The sequence below is a fragment of the Sylvia atricapilla genome, chromosome 1, assembly GCF_009819655.1.
Source record: "Sylvia atricapilla isolate bSylAtr1 chromosome 1, bSylAtr1.pri, whole genome shotgun sequence".
NCBI lineage: Eukaryota > Metazoa > Chordata > Aves > Passeriformes > Sylviidae > Sylvia > Sylvia atricapilla.
Window position 1 is genome coordinate 6325733 of NC_089140.1, and position 18491 is coordinate 6344223.

Here is an 18491-nt window from a genome sequence, read left to right on the forward strand (position 1 = left end):
GGCCTGTGAACCAAGAAGGAAGAGTAGATGTGACATGCCTTGAATGCTGTAAAACTTCTTATGTTCTTGCACAGCACATTCTCATAACCAGCTTAGAGAAATAAGGTACAGATAAAAAAAAATATCACTGTGAAAGTGCCCCCTCTCAGAAAGCTCTCAAAAGAAGAGTTAGTAACTTATCACTAAGGCTGGAAGTCTCCTGCATAGCATCACTGTTGGTCTGGTTACAGGCAGTGCCTTATTTATCATCTGGATAACTGATTTGAGAAGATACTTCATAATAATGATGAAATCATTTTATTTAGACTGTATGAGGTTTCTCAGCTGGTTTAGGGACAGTAAAAGTAACAATGTGATCTTGCAATCCAAGAAAAGATCCTCATCCATGAAATGAAACACTGAAAACTACGACAGGTTAGAGAAAGAAGGGAGACAACACCTAAATATGAAGCAGGGAACAGCTGGCTATTAGCCAGGCTGCTAAAAGGGAGAACTACTCGAGGATGAGTCAGTGAGATGAAACTGCAAAAAAAACCCCAAATGTATCCAAATGGGTGCATTAGGAGAGCTGTCAGACAGCATTACAGGCAATTTTCCCACTCCATAAGACTTCTGTGAGTCTAATTTTAGATGTTGTTTGGCTAGAGCATCTTCAAAACAACACAGTGCTCCAAAATGGAGCAGTCCAGAGAACCAGAGGAGCATTATAACATAGTCTATGTGTTGATAGAACTGGGAAAGACAAGGACTAGGAAAGAGAAGACAAAAAGCAAACATGTCAGTGGTCAAATACTCTCCATGGTCATTAAGCCAAGAACAAAGATAAATTAACTTAATTTGCAGGAAGTAAGATTTAGGTTGGACAGCGGGGATAATTTCCTGTCAATATGACCACAAAGTTTAAGAGACAGCCAAGGGATGCTGAAGAACCTGCTGCTTTGGGAGGTGGTAGATCTTTCTAGGAAGAACTTCTATCAAAAGAAGCTTAGCCAGAGATGGTCTGATAGCTTTGGAGGCTGCATCTAAGTTTTGTAGCATCCCACACACTCTACTTTCATGGAGAGGGTTGTCTTGGATGAGGGAAACTATCTCCTCTTCCCACCCGGATTTACCAGAGGCAGGGCCAGGATGGGAGAGTTGGCTGTGGAAGCACCATCTCCTGCTTTAGCAGGCACTCCCTCTTTTCATTGATCCTGCTGGATTTTTGTGACCAGTCTGCCATCCATGGCCTCAGTCCAGCTACACCTATCCTGCTTTAATGCAAGAGCCTGGACTGAGTGATCTCCTAAGATCCAGAATGGGAAGCCAACTTCCAGAGGGTGTCTCACAACAGTGGGGCTTAAGACCTTGTCTTTGATTTCATAAAGGCCGAATCCATTCTAGTTTCAATTGTTTTCTCCCACAACAGACAATCATTAACTATCTGATGACTCACAGCAGGAATGAAATATAGTTTTTGTTACATTAGATCTGCTTCCCTTTATTCCATATAACAAACAGAAAGAAAAAGAAACATTTGAATAGTGCTGGTTTTAAGTGTCCCAAGAGCCCTCTCACATGCTGCAGTCTTCAAGGTAATCTTACAAGAACATGATTTGTAATATTTTTTTTCTTTTAGTCAGTGCTTAGGTATTCAATTTGTGGTACCAAACAACATTCCACAAACAGGACTCTATGTAAAAATCTATAGTTTTCAATAAATAATATAATTACCAAAGAAAATAACCCTTAAAGCAAACACATACACAGTGATAGCCATTCTTGCTCCTTCGAACACATCAAATCCACTTTCTATGTGCACTCAGAACTCCATGTGAGATTGGTGGACAGAAGGGGTTAGGCCATCCTCTGCTCCCACAGTGAATGGGGAACATGCTGCAGGTGCCAGCCTTTGTGTCTCAAGTCCTCTTGTTTGGCACCAGAAACGTTTGGCATTACTTTAGCAGAAACTGTACCTGTCCTCCAGCAAGAGCCAGGGATCATGCTGGAAAAGAAAGAGAGCTCCAGAAAAAGTGCAAAGTTCAACTCACAAACAGGTCAAGTAGATTTTCTGATCTCTTTTTTTATGCTATATTTACACTGCAAAATGCTCCAAGCAGGCTAAGATCCCACACAGGCTGTTCATCAAACACTTCAGCTACCTCTAAGCATTCTTGCAAAACCCAAAAGCATTTTCCATTCAGTTTCCTAAGAACACAGCACAAAGAGTGCCCATAAAGTCATCAATCACAGGTTCAACAGCAAAAAGCTTCCTGACTCATTAATGTTCCTCAGCCACACACCCTTCTTCATCTTCTCATGGATTATGGAACTGGCTGAAGACTGGAGTTGGAAAAGGTGAACTGGTTTTCCCAGCACTGTCCTTGTCTGCTTTGCTGTTTATGAATTTTCCTTCACGTGCTCTCTGGGTAACACTGAGGAAAGCCCTGTTCTACCACACTGGGCTTGCTGTGAAAATATTTATATAATAAAAGAGTTTCTGAGAGTGCAAGGGTGAAATACAACCCCGGCATAGTATGACATTTAATAATTAAGCCAGTTTCGGAGTTTTGAGATACAGAAACACTGCCCTGATTGGCATCAAAGTAGTAAACACTGTCTTCAAAAGGGTTTTGTTAGAAATGTAGAAGTGAAGAAAGAGAATTCACAGCAGCCAAAGATGTAAAGTTTTCATTTCAACACAATTCTCCATTCCTTTTGTTTTAGCTGGAGAAACACAGGCACGGTACAATGCCCAACCAGCCATGCAGCAACCTGTCCAATTTATAGCAGTGCTTGGCAATTTAAGATTTTCCTTCAGGTGCTGACAATCATGCTGCAAAAGAAAAGCCACATGACTGATTACAGCCTGCATTCTCTGAGAAGACAAAATAAAAGAGAAATGGGGAAAAAAAAATATCCCTGAACCTTCCTGTTTGGCTGTCATTTGGAGCTAGACAGAGAGATTATACTGTTATATGTCCATTTTTCTGTCCCTGATGAAAGCATTCCTCAGGATGACAATAAGGAAAGGCCACTGTGGTGACAGGTCAGGGCTGGCAGCCACAAGAGCAGGACATTCTTCCTTTGGTCCCCAATTCCCAAATATCAGATGCAGATTTTAACTCTCAGGTTACCAAAGATGGATCCCAGAAGTGGCACTGAGCCCATGGTCATCTTCTTACTTAGAAATGAGGCCTTATTTCAATCAAACAAATTTTGAATTGCTGATTTCTAAATCTGGTCATCTCTTGGTTAGTAGTTCTTGGGTACATCACTGAGCCTAATGCATTCTTTTGCTCTGAACTATATTGACTTCTATAGAAAAAAACACATTACCTCAGAAAAGTTAGAAACCTGGGGAAAGTCTTCTGTCCACTTCTGAGGGGAGGGGAACAAAAACCAGGTTTACAGTCTGAAACCTTCTGTACCAAATTTGAAATTTTAAAATATGGGTCAAATTTGCAGTGTAAAGAGCTTAATTATTCTTTAAAAACACAATCTGTTTTCCCACAGTTATCCTATACTGCAAGTATATAACATACAAGTAACCAGCTCAACTGTACAAGGGATGCTGAGAAAAAGAGAACAAATTTTCACCACAGCCACAAAGCCTGACAACTGCTGGAGGCAGGTTACCAGACATAACTGACAAATTATTTCACCTGCTATTGCAAATCCTGCATTCCTAAGTACTTTAGACAAACCTCTTAATCCACCACTTGAAACAATTCCCAGGCTGAAACGTTCAAATCGAAGTATTTTACAGTTAACCCTCAACAAAGAAAACTCATGGCTTTACAAGGATGTGCTCTACAGGAAATTTAGCTTGAGTCAGATACTTGCAAATTCATTCAAACATGACTGATCTGCAAAGGCAGAGGTTTTTCTTTTAAGAAAAGATCTAAAAGGAAATGAACAGTTAAAAAAAATATACAAATCACACAAATTAAGAAAGCACAAAGAAACAGGAACTGTCAGCCAGTTATTTTTAACAAAACTCAAACCACCAAGGTATTGCTGTGTGGTAAAAAAGGTAACTCATTAAACCGACAATAAAAATAGATTAATACAGCCACAAAGTTTTTCTTAACTGCTTTAACATTAAAATATGTGCATATGAACCAGGTCAACAGCAATTTTACTTGTGAATTAAATTCTGTTGTCACAAAATATAAAATCTTCCCAGATGTAGGTTACAATTCCTCAGTCCTAGAATACTTGTTTTATCAGGCCATCAGGTCAGGAATTAAGAGTTGCCTCTGTCACTGATATACTTTCTGACTTTGATTAAAGTAAAGCAAAAATCCAGCTTTCAGTCCTGCGTAAACAGAGAATTTAAAGCCAAAATGCACTGGAAAGACAACCTGTGTCCTGTCACCTGATAATTTGTAGTCTGTTTTTGACAAGGATTTACTAATGCTTATTTAAGGAGATCTGTGCATGATTCAAAGTCATAAAACAATTCAAAGGGGAAGGAATTTCTAAGTCTTTAGACCCAGCTCTGACTGAAAGTAGGGTCAACAGAGAACTTAAACCAGCGTGCACAGGGCTTTTGACCAGTCTTGTCTCGAAAATCCAAATATTCATTATCTTTAAGATCTGAAAGAAACAACTCCTTTCAAAATTACATAGGAGTTCTTGTCTCAAAACAGTGGTTTTGTGTGATACTCCTCTAATTATCTCTGACATGGAAGTATTTTATTTATTTATAATTATTTATTTCTTTATACTGAACATATTTTTATATAATCTTCTCTCTTTTAGTTCAGCAGGCTCAAGACACACCTGCAGTCTTAAAAATCCCAGATGTACTGATGATAGAGTGAAATTCTGGGACTATGTAAGCTGGAAATGGAATTTCCTCAGGTTTCAGTAGCACTGATCACTGGCTAACGGACCCCAAATATGAAGAGAAAAAACCTCAAACTCAAATTCTTACAAGGCATTATTAGAGTTTATAATTTTATTCATTTTAATGGGACAAACTGTGTTTTCAGCAGCCTATCAGTTTATTAATCAGCAGATGAGCCTAAAAGGCATTTCTCTAAGATCTAAAGCAGGACTGTGAGATCAGAGAATAGTTCAGGTTGGGAGGGAACTACATTAATCTTTGTCCCAAACATCAAGTTTTAAACGTGGTTAGCTATAAGGTCAGAAAAGGGGTTTAAAAAAGACTACACCCATACCTTCAAAGTGGTTCTACAAACACCAAATATGTCAGAAAAAAATGGAGGAAAAAAGGTTTTTAATTCAATCTCAGGTTTTGGAAAACATGGTTTGGAACATTTCGTTTTGGTTACGCAGGAAACAGACATTATTGGGTGGATAGTGAACTGTTTTGGTGTTAGATAACACATTGGTTAAAAATCCATGTGACTTCAAAGGGAGATTACACAAGATTATAGACCTAGGGTGAAATTCTGGCTCTGATTACGATCACTGGCAAAAATCCCACTGGCTTAACCACTGCCAGGATTCTGCCTCTAACATGTCCCTGTTTTACCAGGCAAAGCCACACATGCAGACCCAGATGTACCTTACAAGTGCATATCTTTGCAATAATTAAACTTGGAAAACTTTTTGTGATCTCCTCTAGAGCTCTGTGGGGATTTTCCTTATTTTTAAGATATTCTCTCTTCCACTGTAGATTTTTCTTTCTATACAAACTAGGAAGATTGTGGATGTAAACAAAAACAATGGAACCGTCTGGGAAAAAAAGCTGTGAAATGGATTTTCCTGTTGTTTTTGAAGCTGTGCCTTTAGAAATAACAGAGAATACAGAAACCTTCCTCCCACTTCACTGCCTTTCCCACTCCTGGTGAAGCTGGACCATGGTCCAACTTCAACAGTGGCATGAGGGTGCTATTCTGACACACAGGAGCTTGCAGAGCACCCTTTAGAAAAGTACCCTGAGACAGGGCAGACCTGATCCAGAGATCCTGAGTGCTGATGTGGGAATATTGCTCACACACACATTTTATCTGCATATCCAGATTTTCCCTTTTAATGTCCACCTGCCTTTAGCACAGAGATGCTGCCAGGGGAACAACTCCATGACTGAATAAAACCCCAAAACAGTCTAAAAGCATTCACTGGAGCGTTCCTTGTGCCACAGATAACGTTTCACGTGCAGACCAGCAGCCCAAAGGCAGTCAGATTAAAAGCAAATTCTGATCCTGATTTTTACAGAGTTTCCTCATTCTCCCAGACCAATCCTGACTGTTCCAGCCTGCCCTGCACCAGCAAGTGAATGAGCACAAGGTGAACACCTCTGCAAGTGATCAACACAACAGCAGAGAGCCAGCCAGACACCTTCCACACTATCTGACAGGAAAGCACCTGCAGCTGTCAGTGTACAGCTGAAAACATGCAGAGCACAGCCCCTTCGGATGCCTGCTCTTCCCAGCAGGTACAGAGGTTATGCATTATCATATATTCTCCCTTGCCAGGTAAACCCAAGGCATCCTGCCTTTTTCTGGCAAAAGGTGTTGTTGGAATCTGTCCCAACGGCACCATTTGTTTCCCTCCTGCTTTCAACACAGCCCTGCACTTCAGCACAAGGTTTCCCCACATTAAAAAAAATAAAATGAACCTAACGCTCATTTACAGCAGAATTGTTGTGACAGTTAACTGTGTAATGCTGGTAGAAAATAAAAATCACTATAGTGTTGAATTTTTAACCTTGATTATTATTGCTTATGCAGTGGTTAGGGCTCACAAAGGCAAGGGGAGATTAATTATAACTTGTCCCAAAAGCAAAATAGGAGGAAGTGGAACACCCTCAGTTTTGCTCTCATGCAAAACCACGTCACTTAGGGCAGCCCGAAGGTGCTGAGATCACTGAACTCATTAGGCAATGGTCAAGGCTGCTCCAGTGAGCACGGAGCACTCAGCCCACAGAACAGGGATCAGTCAGCTCCTGCCTCTCAGCAGCACATGGACCAGCTCCACAAACGTATCAAATGCTCCTTTTCTCAGACTGGCCCAGTGACAAACCTGAACATGTACACAACTGAAAAGCATCAGCTTAGGAAAGAACCTCTTCCCAAAACCACAACCCTGCGTTTTGTCATAAAGCTTGCTTTTTGTCGTCTGCTTCTGACAGGAACTTCACCCCAGAATTTAAATTATTGTTGCTGTGTTAAGAGAAAATATCAGAGTCTTCAGAGCAAGATTTAAATGCAAGCAGTGTGCCCTTCTGGGCCCGATGTAAACAGTGCACAACTGCTGCCCTGCTGGGCTGTGGAAGGAGCAGGAGAGGCAGCTGTGGCTGCAGGGCAGTGGGTGCTTTATTTGTGTGTGCTCTGAACTGACATGGAAAAACACAAGTTCTCTGTGAAATCACACCCCTTGTGATACTGGAAATGTATATAAAACAGTATGGGAAATACAGGCAGCACTGGTGTTCCTGTGAGAGAAGTTAACTGCCTGGTTTCTCCAAAAGGCCTGAAGGATCCACAAGTTGCTTTAATTCCTTCCCAAAACGATTAAATCATAGACTTAAATCTGCCACGGGCATCTTGCACTATGAACACTACCCTCCAAAAGTACTGACATCCTTGCACTTGTCATTGCCCAAACAGGTGAAAGACCAAAATAACAAGAAAAATTAACCCATTGCTGGCAACAAAGTCAGCAATTTTTTAAACTTGGTCATATCTCCCTAAGGAAAGCAGCACTGCCCTTTAGAGAACCTCAATACAAGGATTATCAGAGCAGCTTAGATACCTCTGCAAGTGAGAATAATTTTTTCAGAGTATGGGGGTATTAGCTTAGACCTCTTTGGCTGAACACACTGCATGTGCTAGTCACAATTAACATGCTTGATTCAACCACTCTCTATTTGGATCCGAAAGTTCACAAAAACAGCAGGGATTTTTTTTTTTTTTTTTAAATCTTGCTGCAGATGGAAATTTCCATACGACATTCTGCAATAATTGTAAACAAGAGGTTTCAACACCATCAGATCTTAACCTTTTATAAGAAGAGTGGCTGAATAATCTGTAGGGAGGGAGATCAGGGAAATCCAACGAGGGCTTTCTGCAAAAAGGAGGAACTGAGACTGAAAGCCAGAATTCTGCTGCTCCCCATTTTTGAACTCTAAAGAAGACAAGGCAAAAGACAGGGGGGAGGGGATGGAAAGAAAAAAAAAAAAAAAAAAAAGATAAAAGGTCGTTAACTTTGCAGAACTTAAAACTTTAACAGCAAAGTCTGCATCTGCTCCTTAATACAATATAATATGTTAGTTTTCATTTGAGAAAGTAAATGAGTCATAGGAGAAAAGCCTCTACAAATGCTACAGGATTCCTCCCTCTCCCACACCTAGTTCAAGACACTTCACAGACACTTTCCAGTACTGGTTTACTTCGATTTTGAGCCATGACATCCAAAACACAACATATTTAATTTTTTTTTTTCATTAACCTGAGGAGTGAACAGGGACAGAGTTTGCTTCCTAAAATACAAACTTTCTCAACCACATTCCCAGGCTGCTTTCAGGGAGAAGCAGCAGAAGATGCTGAACTTCCACATCCATGCTCCATATCCCTCCAATTTGCTGCACATCCTGGAGATGCAGTGGATCTGCTTCTGTCATACCTTTAACAGATCGTGTTTTCACATGCACACAGGAAAACACAGGGTTTCTGCATTTCCAACACTTGTCCTCTGCATTGATTTTTAAGCTACTTCATGATTTACCTCAGTCTTCAGACATCAGTAGAGGGATTGAATGTTTCAAGGGTGTATTTACATAAGCAGGGCTAAATTATCTCAGGAACAAATTGTCCCTGCCACACCTCTCCATGGCAGCAGCCAGGCAGATTAGCTTTGTTTTCCCTCCGAGGAAGAATAAAGTAAAATAATAATAAAATAACAGTTTTTTAAACCCCAATATTTAAACACTTAACAAGTTTCATGGTGATTGGGGGTTAAATCCCAAATCCCAGGTCTTCCTTAAGGCTTAAATTATAAATCAAGTGCAAAACTGCCAAAACCTTGCGTCATATCTAGCAAACACAGACACACATTTCAAGTGCAGAAAGAACATTTCAAACCCTTGAAACACAACCAAACTGGTTAACAAACCCACATTTTCCAAGCAGAGATGTTCTGGTTCATGACTTCTGAACTTTGTACAGAGAAGTGACCCAGCCTTGTGCAAAGTTATCTCCATTGGAGAGGACTTCCCCCAAAGTCTCATTTGACCATTCCCACCTTTCATAAAATTCACTAGACTCATTTACTTGTTTATCAGGCTATTTTCACAAAATACTCTCACTATGCTGTTACAGCAGTCTGAACAAAACCAAATGCTTAAATTTCCTTCCATCCCATTTTGGCCAGCAAGGGACTATCATTTGCTCTCTGCAGTTTCCTATCCACTAATTAAAGAGTGCATCTCATCTGCACTGCACCACTAACCATGCAAATCCAATCAGGCACCCGTCACACTTGTGAATTGAACTCTATGAAGTATCACAGCACCAATAAAATCAGATGTTATGCTGTCCTTTCAAAATCAGATGAATCATTTTCCTTAGAGTGGTTTTTGTGTTTTGGTGGTGGGAAGGGGGGTTTTGGTTGGGGTTTTTTTTGTTTTTCTTAAACCTAACAGGAGGGATTTGGAAAGCCTGGTTCTTTATGAGTACCAGTCCCTTTAATTCTTGTTCAAGTTTGCAACCTATTTATAATTTTTGATTAATATCTACTTGACCATTTTGACTTCCTTTTGAGTTCTGCATATCATACTGGGCCTGGTTTTAGTAATCTGGCAGCAATACCTGTAAATTAAATTTTGTATTTTTTAACATTTACAGGGATACCTTTCGAGACTCTATTTTTGTTTTTTAAAAACCAACAAAAACACTGCCACACAGAAAAATGGCTACTTTCATACACTTGTGAGCAGTGACTACGGTTTGCTGCTGAATTATTGCATAGATTGGAAAACACAGCTCCGAGAAAAGATCTGTAATTGTTTAGTGGTTGGGCTGCTGGCAGAATTCCCTGCCTGGGGCTGTTTTTATAAATAGGCCTGAGGACAAACAAACAAGCTACTAATAACAAGTCAACTATTATGTTTTGAAGCAGCCCTGTTTTATGTTGTCCAGCACACGAGAAGCTCAGATGGCAAATATAGCAAAATCCATGGCAAGAAGCAAGGATAGATCATGCCCATGACAAAATTTCAGTCTGCTAAAATAAACTTAATCTGGGGGAAATACCAAAATACACAAGGCTGTGTATGGCTGTGCTGTGCCAGATCTCCATTTCCAGCATTACTAGGTATGGTTAGGAAATGAGGGAAAATGGCTCCATAACCAACATCACCTACTCCAGAAATCCTAGTCAGTGCCTCAAGTCAGCTGGTCTTGCTTTTTCCACGAGTTCTTTTCACCGTGTCCTACTCAGAACAATATCAACAACCTGGGCATTGTTCAGAGCATCCTGTTTGACTCTGAAAAAGTTCTCAGGTTTATCAGAAACACAAAGGTATCTCATCACAGCCTTTACTGGATAATCTGGTGGCTACTTCACCAAGAGCAAAGGTCAGATTTTCTGCCACCTCTACTTCAGGCTGTTCATCTAATCTCAGCACACTGCATTTTATTTTTTTTTTTTCTTCTAATGTTTTCTGAAGATAATTTAGAATTCCCAGCTAAATACTCAAATCCATTTACTGGTTCTTCACTACCTTCCCTTGAGAAAGACCTTCTGTCTCGGATATCATTCTCTGCTATTTCATATACTTCTTTCTGCTTCAAGAAATAATTACATCAGTAGAAGATATTTTTAACCTTTGGTGTTGGAGCTTATTTGTTAGCAATCAATGGAAGCCAGGGGAGTTTATATGGGAAGAACCCATCCTAATGCAGTAACTCTTACAAACACTGCAGCTAAATTAAAATAGCTTGGAGGAGGGTGAGGAAAATTAGGGCCCTTACCTTTAACATTTCTCTCCTGCTGTTTATGAGTCTTATCTCTGTTATGTGGAGGATGATCTTCACCAGCCTCTGTTGGCCCTGGCTTCCTTGACACAGACATCACAACTTTCCTTACTGGTGCCCATCTTCTCTGCTAAGCTTTGTCTTGGAGGAGCTTACTTTTTCTTTCCAGAATTGGTTTTGTTTTTTTTTTCCCTTTCTTTTGTCTTTTGTATCCTCCTTGGAGAGCGCACTTTGTCCCCACGACCCTCCTCAAAGACTTAGCAGCTCTCTTATCTCTTTATGTCATTCAGCATTAGCAGCTTAGCCCTTGAAAACAAATCCTCTTTTTTTTTTTGCTGATAAGAAGAGCCACTTAGGCTCTTCCTTCCCCTGTGTTTTCTTCTCTCTTTGGAGGGAAGATCTCTCCAGTTCTAACACCACTCCATGTGGTGACGCAGGCAAGGACATGAAGTCCAGTGGACCATGTGTAATTGCTACCGAGGTGAGCACTTTCCTGACAATACCCAGAAACGGTGGAGTCAGCACGGATTAAGGCAACAACGAAGCGCTCAGCATTTATGGCAACACACTGACGCATTTCAGGGTGCGTGCTGCAGCCCCGGGGGAAGCAGCAGTAACATCACCAGCACAGATGAAAGGGCTCTAGGTAGTGCTAAAAACAAAACCGAGCCAAAACAATGCATTTTCCCAGAAGAAAATATTTTTTTTTCCCCAGAAGAAGAGTTCTATCTCTCTGGTAGAATATTGGTGCTAATAGAAGCAGAGCAGAAAGAGGAGCTGGTAGGAATAACAGGCAGCAGCAGCAGCTGGTTTCTCTCCAGAATCACGAGCCACACAGACACAGTTCCCTTGGCACAGCAAATGCCCTCCCTGACAGTGCCCTTGTAAATCTGCTTCACCTCCACCAGATGAACCTGCACTTGGTTGGATTTTTTATGGTCCAGAGTCTGCAACACAAAACTATCACAGCTTTCAGCAGAGCTTAACTTCTCCCACCTCCACAGGTGGGGTGGGCAGACACCAGCATCCTCTTCACAGAATCTTGGCAGGTGAGCCAAAGGAAATGCCAGGCCAGGGGCTGGACCTGCTCCCTGGATAAATGGACCACTACAGGGCTGTTCATCCAGCAATTCTGCCACAAGCACTAAATCCATAAGAAAGAAAAAACCCCAAACTTACCTAAAGCTTAAGCATTACCAAATAATTATCTAAACATTTCACTATGTAAGTTTACCTACATGCAAACAGCTTTGTTCTTGAAATCCTGCTCTTTCTCAGCAGGTATTTAACAGCACAAGAAAACCTTCAGAGCACCTACTTACACAAGAGGGGACGAAAACAACATTCCTTCTCAGCTTTAACAAAACCAGTTGTTTCTGCAAGTTTCTGCTGCCCTGCTGTACCACAGCTGTTCCAGCCCCACCGTCAGCTTTAGCCAATTGTAAGTCATCAGTTTTCAGCACACAATGCAGCTGAAGGCCAATTCTGCTGGTAGCACTGTTGGAAATGAATCATTATTTGCCCAGATCTTTTATTAACCTTTTATTTCCCCTGAACATCACCACAGCTCACACCTTTCAAAGAGACCTGAGAAAAGAGATTGCAAAAATAAAATTAAAAAAATAAAGAGATTAGTCAGGGAAACAGGGAATAAGAAAAGTTTCTAAAATGCAGCATAAAAAACAAGGAAACAAAACTTCAAAAATTATTTAAAGCATTATCTGCATCTCAAGGCAGCTGAAGACCTTGAAAAAGGATCTCAACAACTTCTGCTTTACATGAGCTCAGTTCCTTTCAAAAAGCATGCACCCCATCAATAATAAAAGTGTGGAATGCAGGTAACCCTGAATAGAGGGAGACAAAGTGTAAATAGGTTCAGCTCCAAAGGTCACATTGTTTTAGTTAAACCACCCAAAATCTGCTCCATCCACTTGCTCTGATCACTCTCTCTACTGTATATTTAAAGCTCTAGACAGCTGCTACTGCTGCAAGGATGATAGATGTAGTCTTAACTAAACAGGAAAACCTGTTAAATACTGTCCTAACAACTTGGTCAGATAATTACTTTTCCTTCCTGCACAAAACCAATCTATTTTCATTCACAGTTCTGCAACAAGAGGTCTATAGGCCATAAAACCTGTAGGTTTTATATACAAAAATATTTTTACACAAATACTTGGAAAAAAATTCCTGTCTTTGTGGGCTGTAATTCAACAAAAATGACAGATGTTCCCTTATGGTATAATTTTTTTCAAGCTAAGTTTTAGATAAAATTAAGATTAAAAAGGAACATTTAGAAAAATATATTATTTGTCAAATAAAAGAAAATACAATATTGAATCACAAAGATCTGTCACTATGACCATGAAATCTGGTAGGATCTCCTGGTCTGTCCTGTACCATCTCTGTGAGACTCTCTCCAACTCTGGCCTAGCAATAAACCAGACAGCTGTGGGAGACATCTCAATTTCTTACTAAATTGTGCCAGGATTTAGTTTGCACCCAGAAAACCCTTGTTACCCCCTTTACATCCTCTTGCTGTTTTTCTTTGCCACCCAAGTGCCAGCTAACATTGCTGAGAAAAAGGGGAAGTCTCTTGTGCTCTCTCTTGCTGGCATCCCAGGCAGCCTGGAAGACAACTAGGAATTTCAAGTCCCAAGTGCAAAGAGAAGCAATAATTTTTCTTCTTGTGAAACAATTTCCTGAAATCTGGGTAAACAACAGCACTGTGTTTAAGCTAAGCCAGGCACCTTGGTGATGATACCAAGATACTGGGCTCACTCTCTAAGAGAAACATGAGAATCTCTCATTAAAAGTGATGATCAGAACAAGTGGAGGAACAGAAATCAGGTTAATTTCATCAATTGAATTTAATTATTTTATCTTAGTCCTTAATCCTTCATTAATGTATTCAAGGACTATAATTTCATCTAAAACTTGAGCACTCAACTGGATAGAGACAAACTGAAGAGCACCTGTCTCAAAAGGTTAACTGGGAGCTGGCATGGTCATGCTGCTACGGATAAAGCACAGTTCAAAACAGGCATCAGGAGGCCTCCAGAACAGACAAAAAGCTTTAATCCCATATTGAGATATATATATAAGCAGTGTGAAAACTCATCTGGAATAATGTGTGCAGTTCTGGTCATCTGCTGAGGGAAGGTTAATTCAGCTGGCAACAGGTGCAGCAGCAGAGGCTGTTTTGAGGATGAGAGGAACAGAGAGTCTCTCCCGTGGGACGTGACTAAAGGAGCTTGGCTCGCTGGGTTCTGCAGTTGACAGCTGAGAGTGTGTGTGACCCCTCTCCACAGTTACATAAGGTGCATAAACACCAACAAAGGAGAAGAGGTAAAGGACACCTTGTAGGTGCAATTAGAAAATGGGAAATTATTGTGCATAAAATAAGGTTTGGAAATTAGGAAGGGGAAAAAAGAGTGACAATCTGGAGGACAGGTCTAATGAGAGCAAGAAACACCACCACTTTGCAAACTGATGAAGTTTATTCACTGCAGGGAAGATGTGATGGCACTGCCAAAAGGGTTTTCCTACAGGAGGCAGGAAATAAAGAGCAAGTTAAAGAAGGCTCCTTCTTGCTTTATGCATCCCCTAGAGCAAAAAGGGAAATAAATAATGATTATTTCTACCTTTTTTTCCCCCTAGACTCAAGAAATTCTGATCCTCCTGTTGAGACCCAATAACTGACTGATCTCCAGAAGAAAACCAGCTCTGATGCCTAACAACTGAAAGATGAGGAAGGACTACAGACACGGGAAAGGAGTCATTCTAGGTATAAGGTGAGGGTCAACAAGATAGGATGATTCAGGCAGGTTTATTCTGAAGTGTTCTCCAAATCTAGAAAGAGTCTGGTCCACAACCTGTGGCTACATGTCAGAATGTGACCTTTGCCACGTTCAGAGTGTGATAACCATCTTCTTTGGCTACACCTGCATCAAAACATACCAGACATGTCATAAGAAATCCTTGCTCCCTGATGCCATGATTCTGGTCCTTCTCAAAAGCCTCAGATCAGATGTGCCCCAAGGATTATATGCAAAAAATACACATGGAAATATGGGTGTGTGCAGGCACACCCACATACACACATACAGAACATGGGATACTGCCCATAAAAATGTACCATCTGTTTATTTAAGAGTTTCAAATGCCCCAAGTTTTGATGAAGAGCTGTATAATGACTCCAAAAGGGAATCAAATGGATCCTACCTATGTAAACTAACAAGCAGAAATTATCTTTGTAACCTACTGAACAGCCTGGGAAAACAAACAGACAAGCAAACACAGTTTCTGCGAATCTGAACGGAATTTCTTTTTAACAGATTTGAAAGAGAAGACCAGAAAGAGGAAGGAAGAGCTTTAAAAGTGAAATTACAAGTAAACAAGGACAGAGAAAGAAAAGAAAAAAAAAAAACCAGCTTCCTGAAAATGGATTGGAAAGACCACCTAGAAATACACAGGACTGGTATTTCCATCATTAGACCAGCCACCACCACAGTCCCAACCTTCACCTGTCTCAGCCACATGGCTGATTTCTTTTATCACAATGAGAAAAAGCAGAGCCTCATTTGGGGGAGTTCTGAACCCATCTGTCACGGTCCTTGCAGGTTCAAAGCACAGTTCCCACGGTGAGGGAGTCCTTTGCAGCACAGGCTCTTCCTCAGCTCTCCCCAGGGCTTAGGGAACACACGGCTCTCCAGAGGCTTCAGCTGCTGGAACTTTGGGACTCTGGTGACCTGCCTTTTCAAATAGTGGGAGTAACTTCCGCTGCTGCCCCTGCAGTGCTTTTAGGAGCCCAGAGCATGCCAAAACACTGCCTGCCCTCGCAGCTGTACTCAGTTTAAGGCAGGATGATGCTTTCCCACCCCTTATTTAACACTGGCTTCTTTCCATCAGCCCTAACAACAGTGTTACGAATGGCAGGGAAGGGATGTTTTATAGGGAGCCAGAGGCTCACAGTCCTCTTTGATTTTGCTTCAAGTGAGTCAAATTGGCTTCACTTACAACTGAAGGCAGTAAATGTATTGACACAGAGGTGTGGCGACAGACCTCATCACAGGTAAACTCCTGAGGCCAAAGGGAGCCATGTTACAGATGATTTTATATAGAGAAAGCTCCAAACAGGCCCAGTGCAGAATCAGGAGCAGAGTGGGGCCAAGACATCTGCAGTCCTGAATTACCTACAGTGGTCTGGCTTTGAGCATGATGGGTTTTTACCTTACATACATATAAGACTAGGGAGTCATTGCACTCTACTTCCCAGCATGCTATAGTCTTGGGCAGATTACTTCTTAAATTTTTGCTTTCCAAGCTTCACATCAGAAATAATAATACTTCCAGGGCAACATTAAATCAACCATTTCTTCTGAGCATTTAGAAATTTGCAGAAAGAAGGACATGGAGGGGGCAGTGCATTAGGGTTATTACATTGGCTCTTCCCCAGGCTTTCTTTCGAGGACAGTTTTAAAAGAAATGCTTGGATCAAACACCCGTTCAATAAAAAACCTGGATATCCTCCAAGAGTCCACTTCTTTGGCAAAGGCAAATAAAGCAGGTCTCCTGGTGTTTGAGGTGTAAGTGAAACCCTGAGTGCACAGGAGGTTGATATTAGAAGGCACATTTGTCTGATAAGAGCTGCAAGTGGATAAACCGAATACCATACGGATAACAAGATAGAAATGGGGAAAATCAGGATCTTGCATGTATCCAAAAATTGGCAGTTCAATGACTGATGATACTTTACATTCCTGATCCAGATTAGTTAGGGTACGGATGTTACCTGGTTCACCAGGAACCAAACCAGGCCAGTGCAGGCACACAAAGCACTATGGAGGAAATTGAGTTTACATGGAATGAACAAAATCATGCTTTTCTCCAGACACAGAGAAGTAAACTTCTTGTGTTCATTCAGGATCTCACAACAGTTTCCTTCAGAAAATGAATTCTTACTCTAAACTCTGCTCCACACTTCACATTTTTTGGCAAAGTCCTCCCTATCAAGTAGTCCAAGTGAAGTAACTTCCTTGAATTCCAGCATAAATGTTCCTAGCACTGCTAAACACCAGCAAAGCAGTTAGTGATTGCTGCCACAGATATCTAAGATAGCTATCTATATTCAGTCATGTATGACAAAACATAACTCCTAAAGCACTTCAGGGCTTTTCATATGCAAAAGTTTCTATCAGCTCCAGAGTTTACTCCACTCTCTGTTCCCAGGCAAGTAATGAAGCACCCAAAGGTCAGTGGAGTGAGAGCTTGGTTTGGGCTACACACTCCCTCCACAATGAAGAACAAAGCCATCAGGGTGCCAGGGTCAAGACTGCCATGTTTCACACTTCAGGGACATCCTCTTCCTCCTCAGGCCTGACCCGTGGAAGGAGAAGCAGCTGGATCCAGGATAAAGCAAGCTTGTGGTCTGGAGGTCATACTGCTGCTCTGTCTGGCCAAACTTGGCTTTAACCACCAAATCGACTGTGTATTTTCTGACTGGTGAGGAAATGAGATGTTCATGACCTGATTTAGGAACTAAAGCTTTGGACAAAGTTTTAGATGAATCTGTTAATGAATTACCAGCAACAGCTGAGCTTATGTTTGACTGAATTTCCATGGTCAGCTTAATGAATACTTGTACTTAGAAAAGACTTTGCTGAGATAAACATTTGTGCTCACTCTGCTTTGAAGTTTTACATAAAATACAGAAATATGTTGCACCAGTCGCAGTTGCTTTACATGCAATTTCCCAACAGTAAAAAGAGCAAGAAAGGCTTTTCTCATAACATATAATTAAATTTCCTTCCTAAAGCTATAAACTTCCTGCGAAGCCCAACCAATGCACCAGACCAAGAACTGCAGCTCTGGCCATCAAAGTCCTGTCCTTCCACTGGTGTTACTGATCTTTTTCTGAGCAGTTCTGTAAAGTGACACAGAAAGCCAGCAGACTCACAGACAGCTGTGCTGAAAGGCCTGAGAAACAGAACATCCTAGAAAGGAAAACAAGAAGTTTTAAGGCCTATTTTTAATTAATTACCAGATGGAAATAGACCTTTCTTGGAAATTCTGGAAACTTCTTGGAAAAGTCAACCTTTCCCTCAAACTGGCCTTGTGCACAAATTAGGACAGATAAAAGACAGGGTTTTTTCTATTAATGAAATTGTGATAAATTCTGAGACGATGCTTAGAAAAGAAAACAACATTAACTAAATCACCATGATCATTCCAACAACAAAAACATCTAGGCAAGTATATGTACTACACATAAAACCCCCTCAAATATTATATAAACATGCATAAAACCGTTTGAATTTGCAAATTGTCAGCCTGAGCACAAAGGCATACTTTATTTAAATGGCTGTTATAAATCCATATAAAGTACAGGACTTAGCTTGATAACTGTCTCTTCATCTCATATAGTTACCAAACCTCTATATAAACAAAATATGGTCTGTCAGATTTCGGTTTGGCCTTTTTGTATTCTGTCTCTACAATGGGAACGTGAAAGAGAAAGGTGGAACATAATTATTCTGGTCTGGGCATCTAGCCAAAAGT

General features: G+C 40.8%; 1 protein-coding gene across 2 annotated transcripts in view; it reads right to left on the minus strand.

Annotated features, from left to right (window-relative positions):
* PRKAG2 (protein kinase AMP-activated non-catalytic subunit gamma 2) overlaps positions 1 to 18491 on the minus strand; it is a 213301-nt gene that overhangs the window by 179169 nt on the left and 15641 nt on the right. The window contains exon 1 of one of the 2 annotated variants that reach the window (XM_066314256.1): positions 10929 to 11792. The exons of the other annotated variant lie outside the window; for it this stretch is intronic. Within the exon in view, the coding sequence (XP_066170353.1) occupies positions 10929 to 10937 (9 nt within the window). The 5' untranslated portion in view covers positions 10938 to 11792. Of the gene's footprint in view, positions 1 to 10928; positions 11793 to 18491 lie in introns of those variants that run through there. 2 annotated transcript variants of the gene reach the window in all.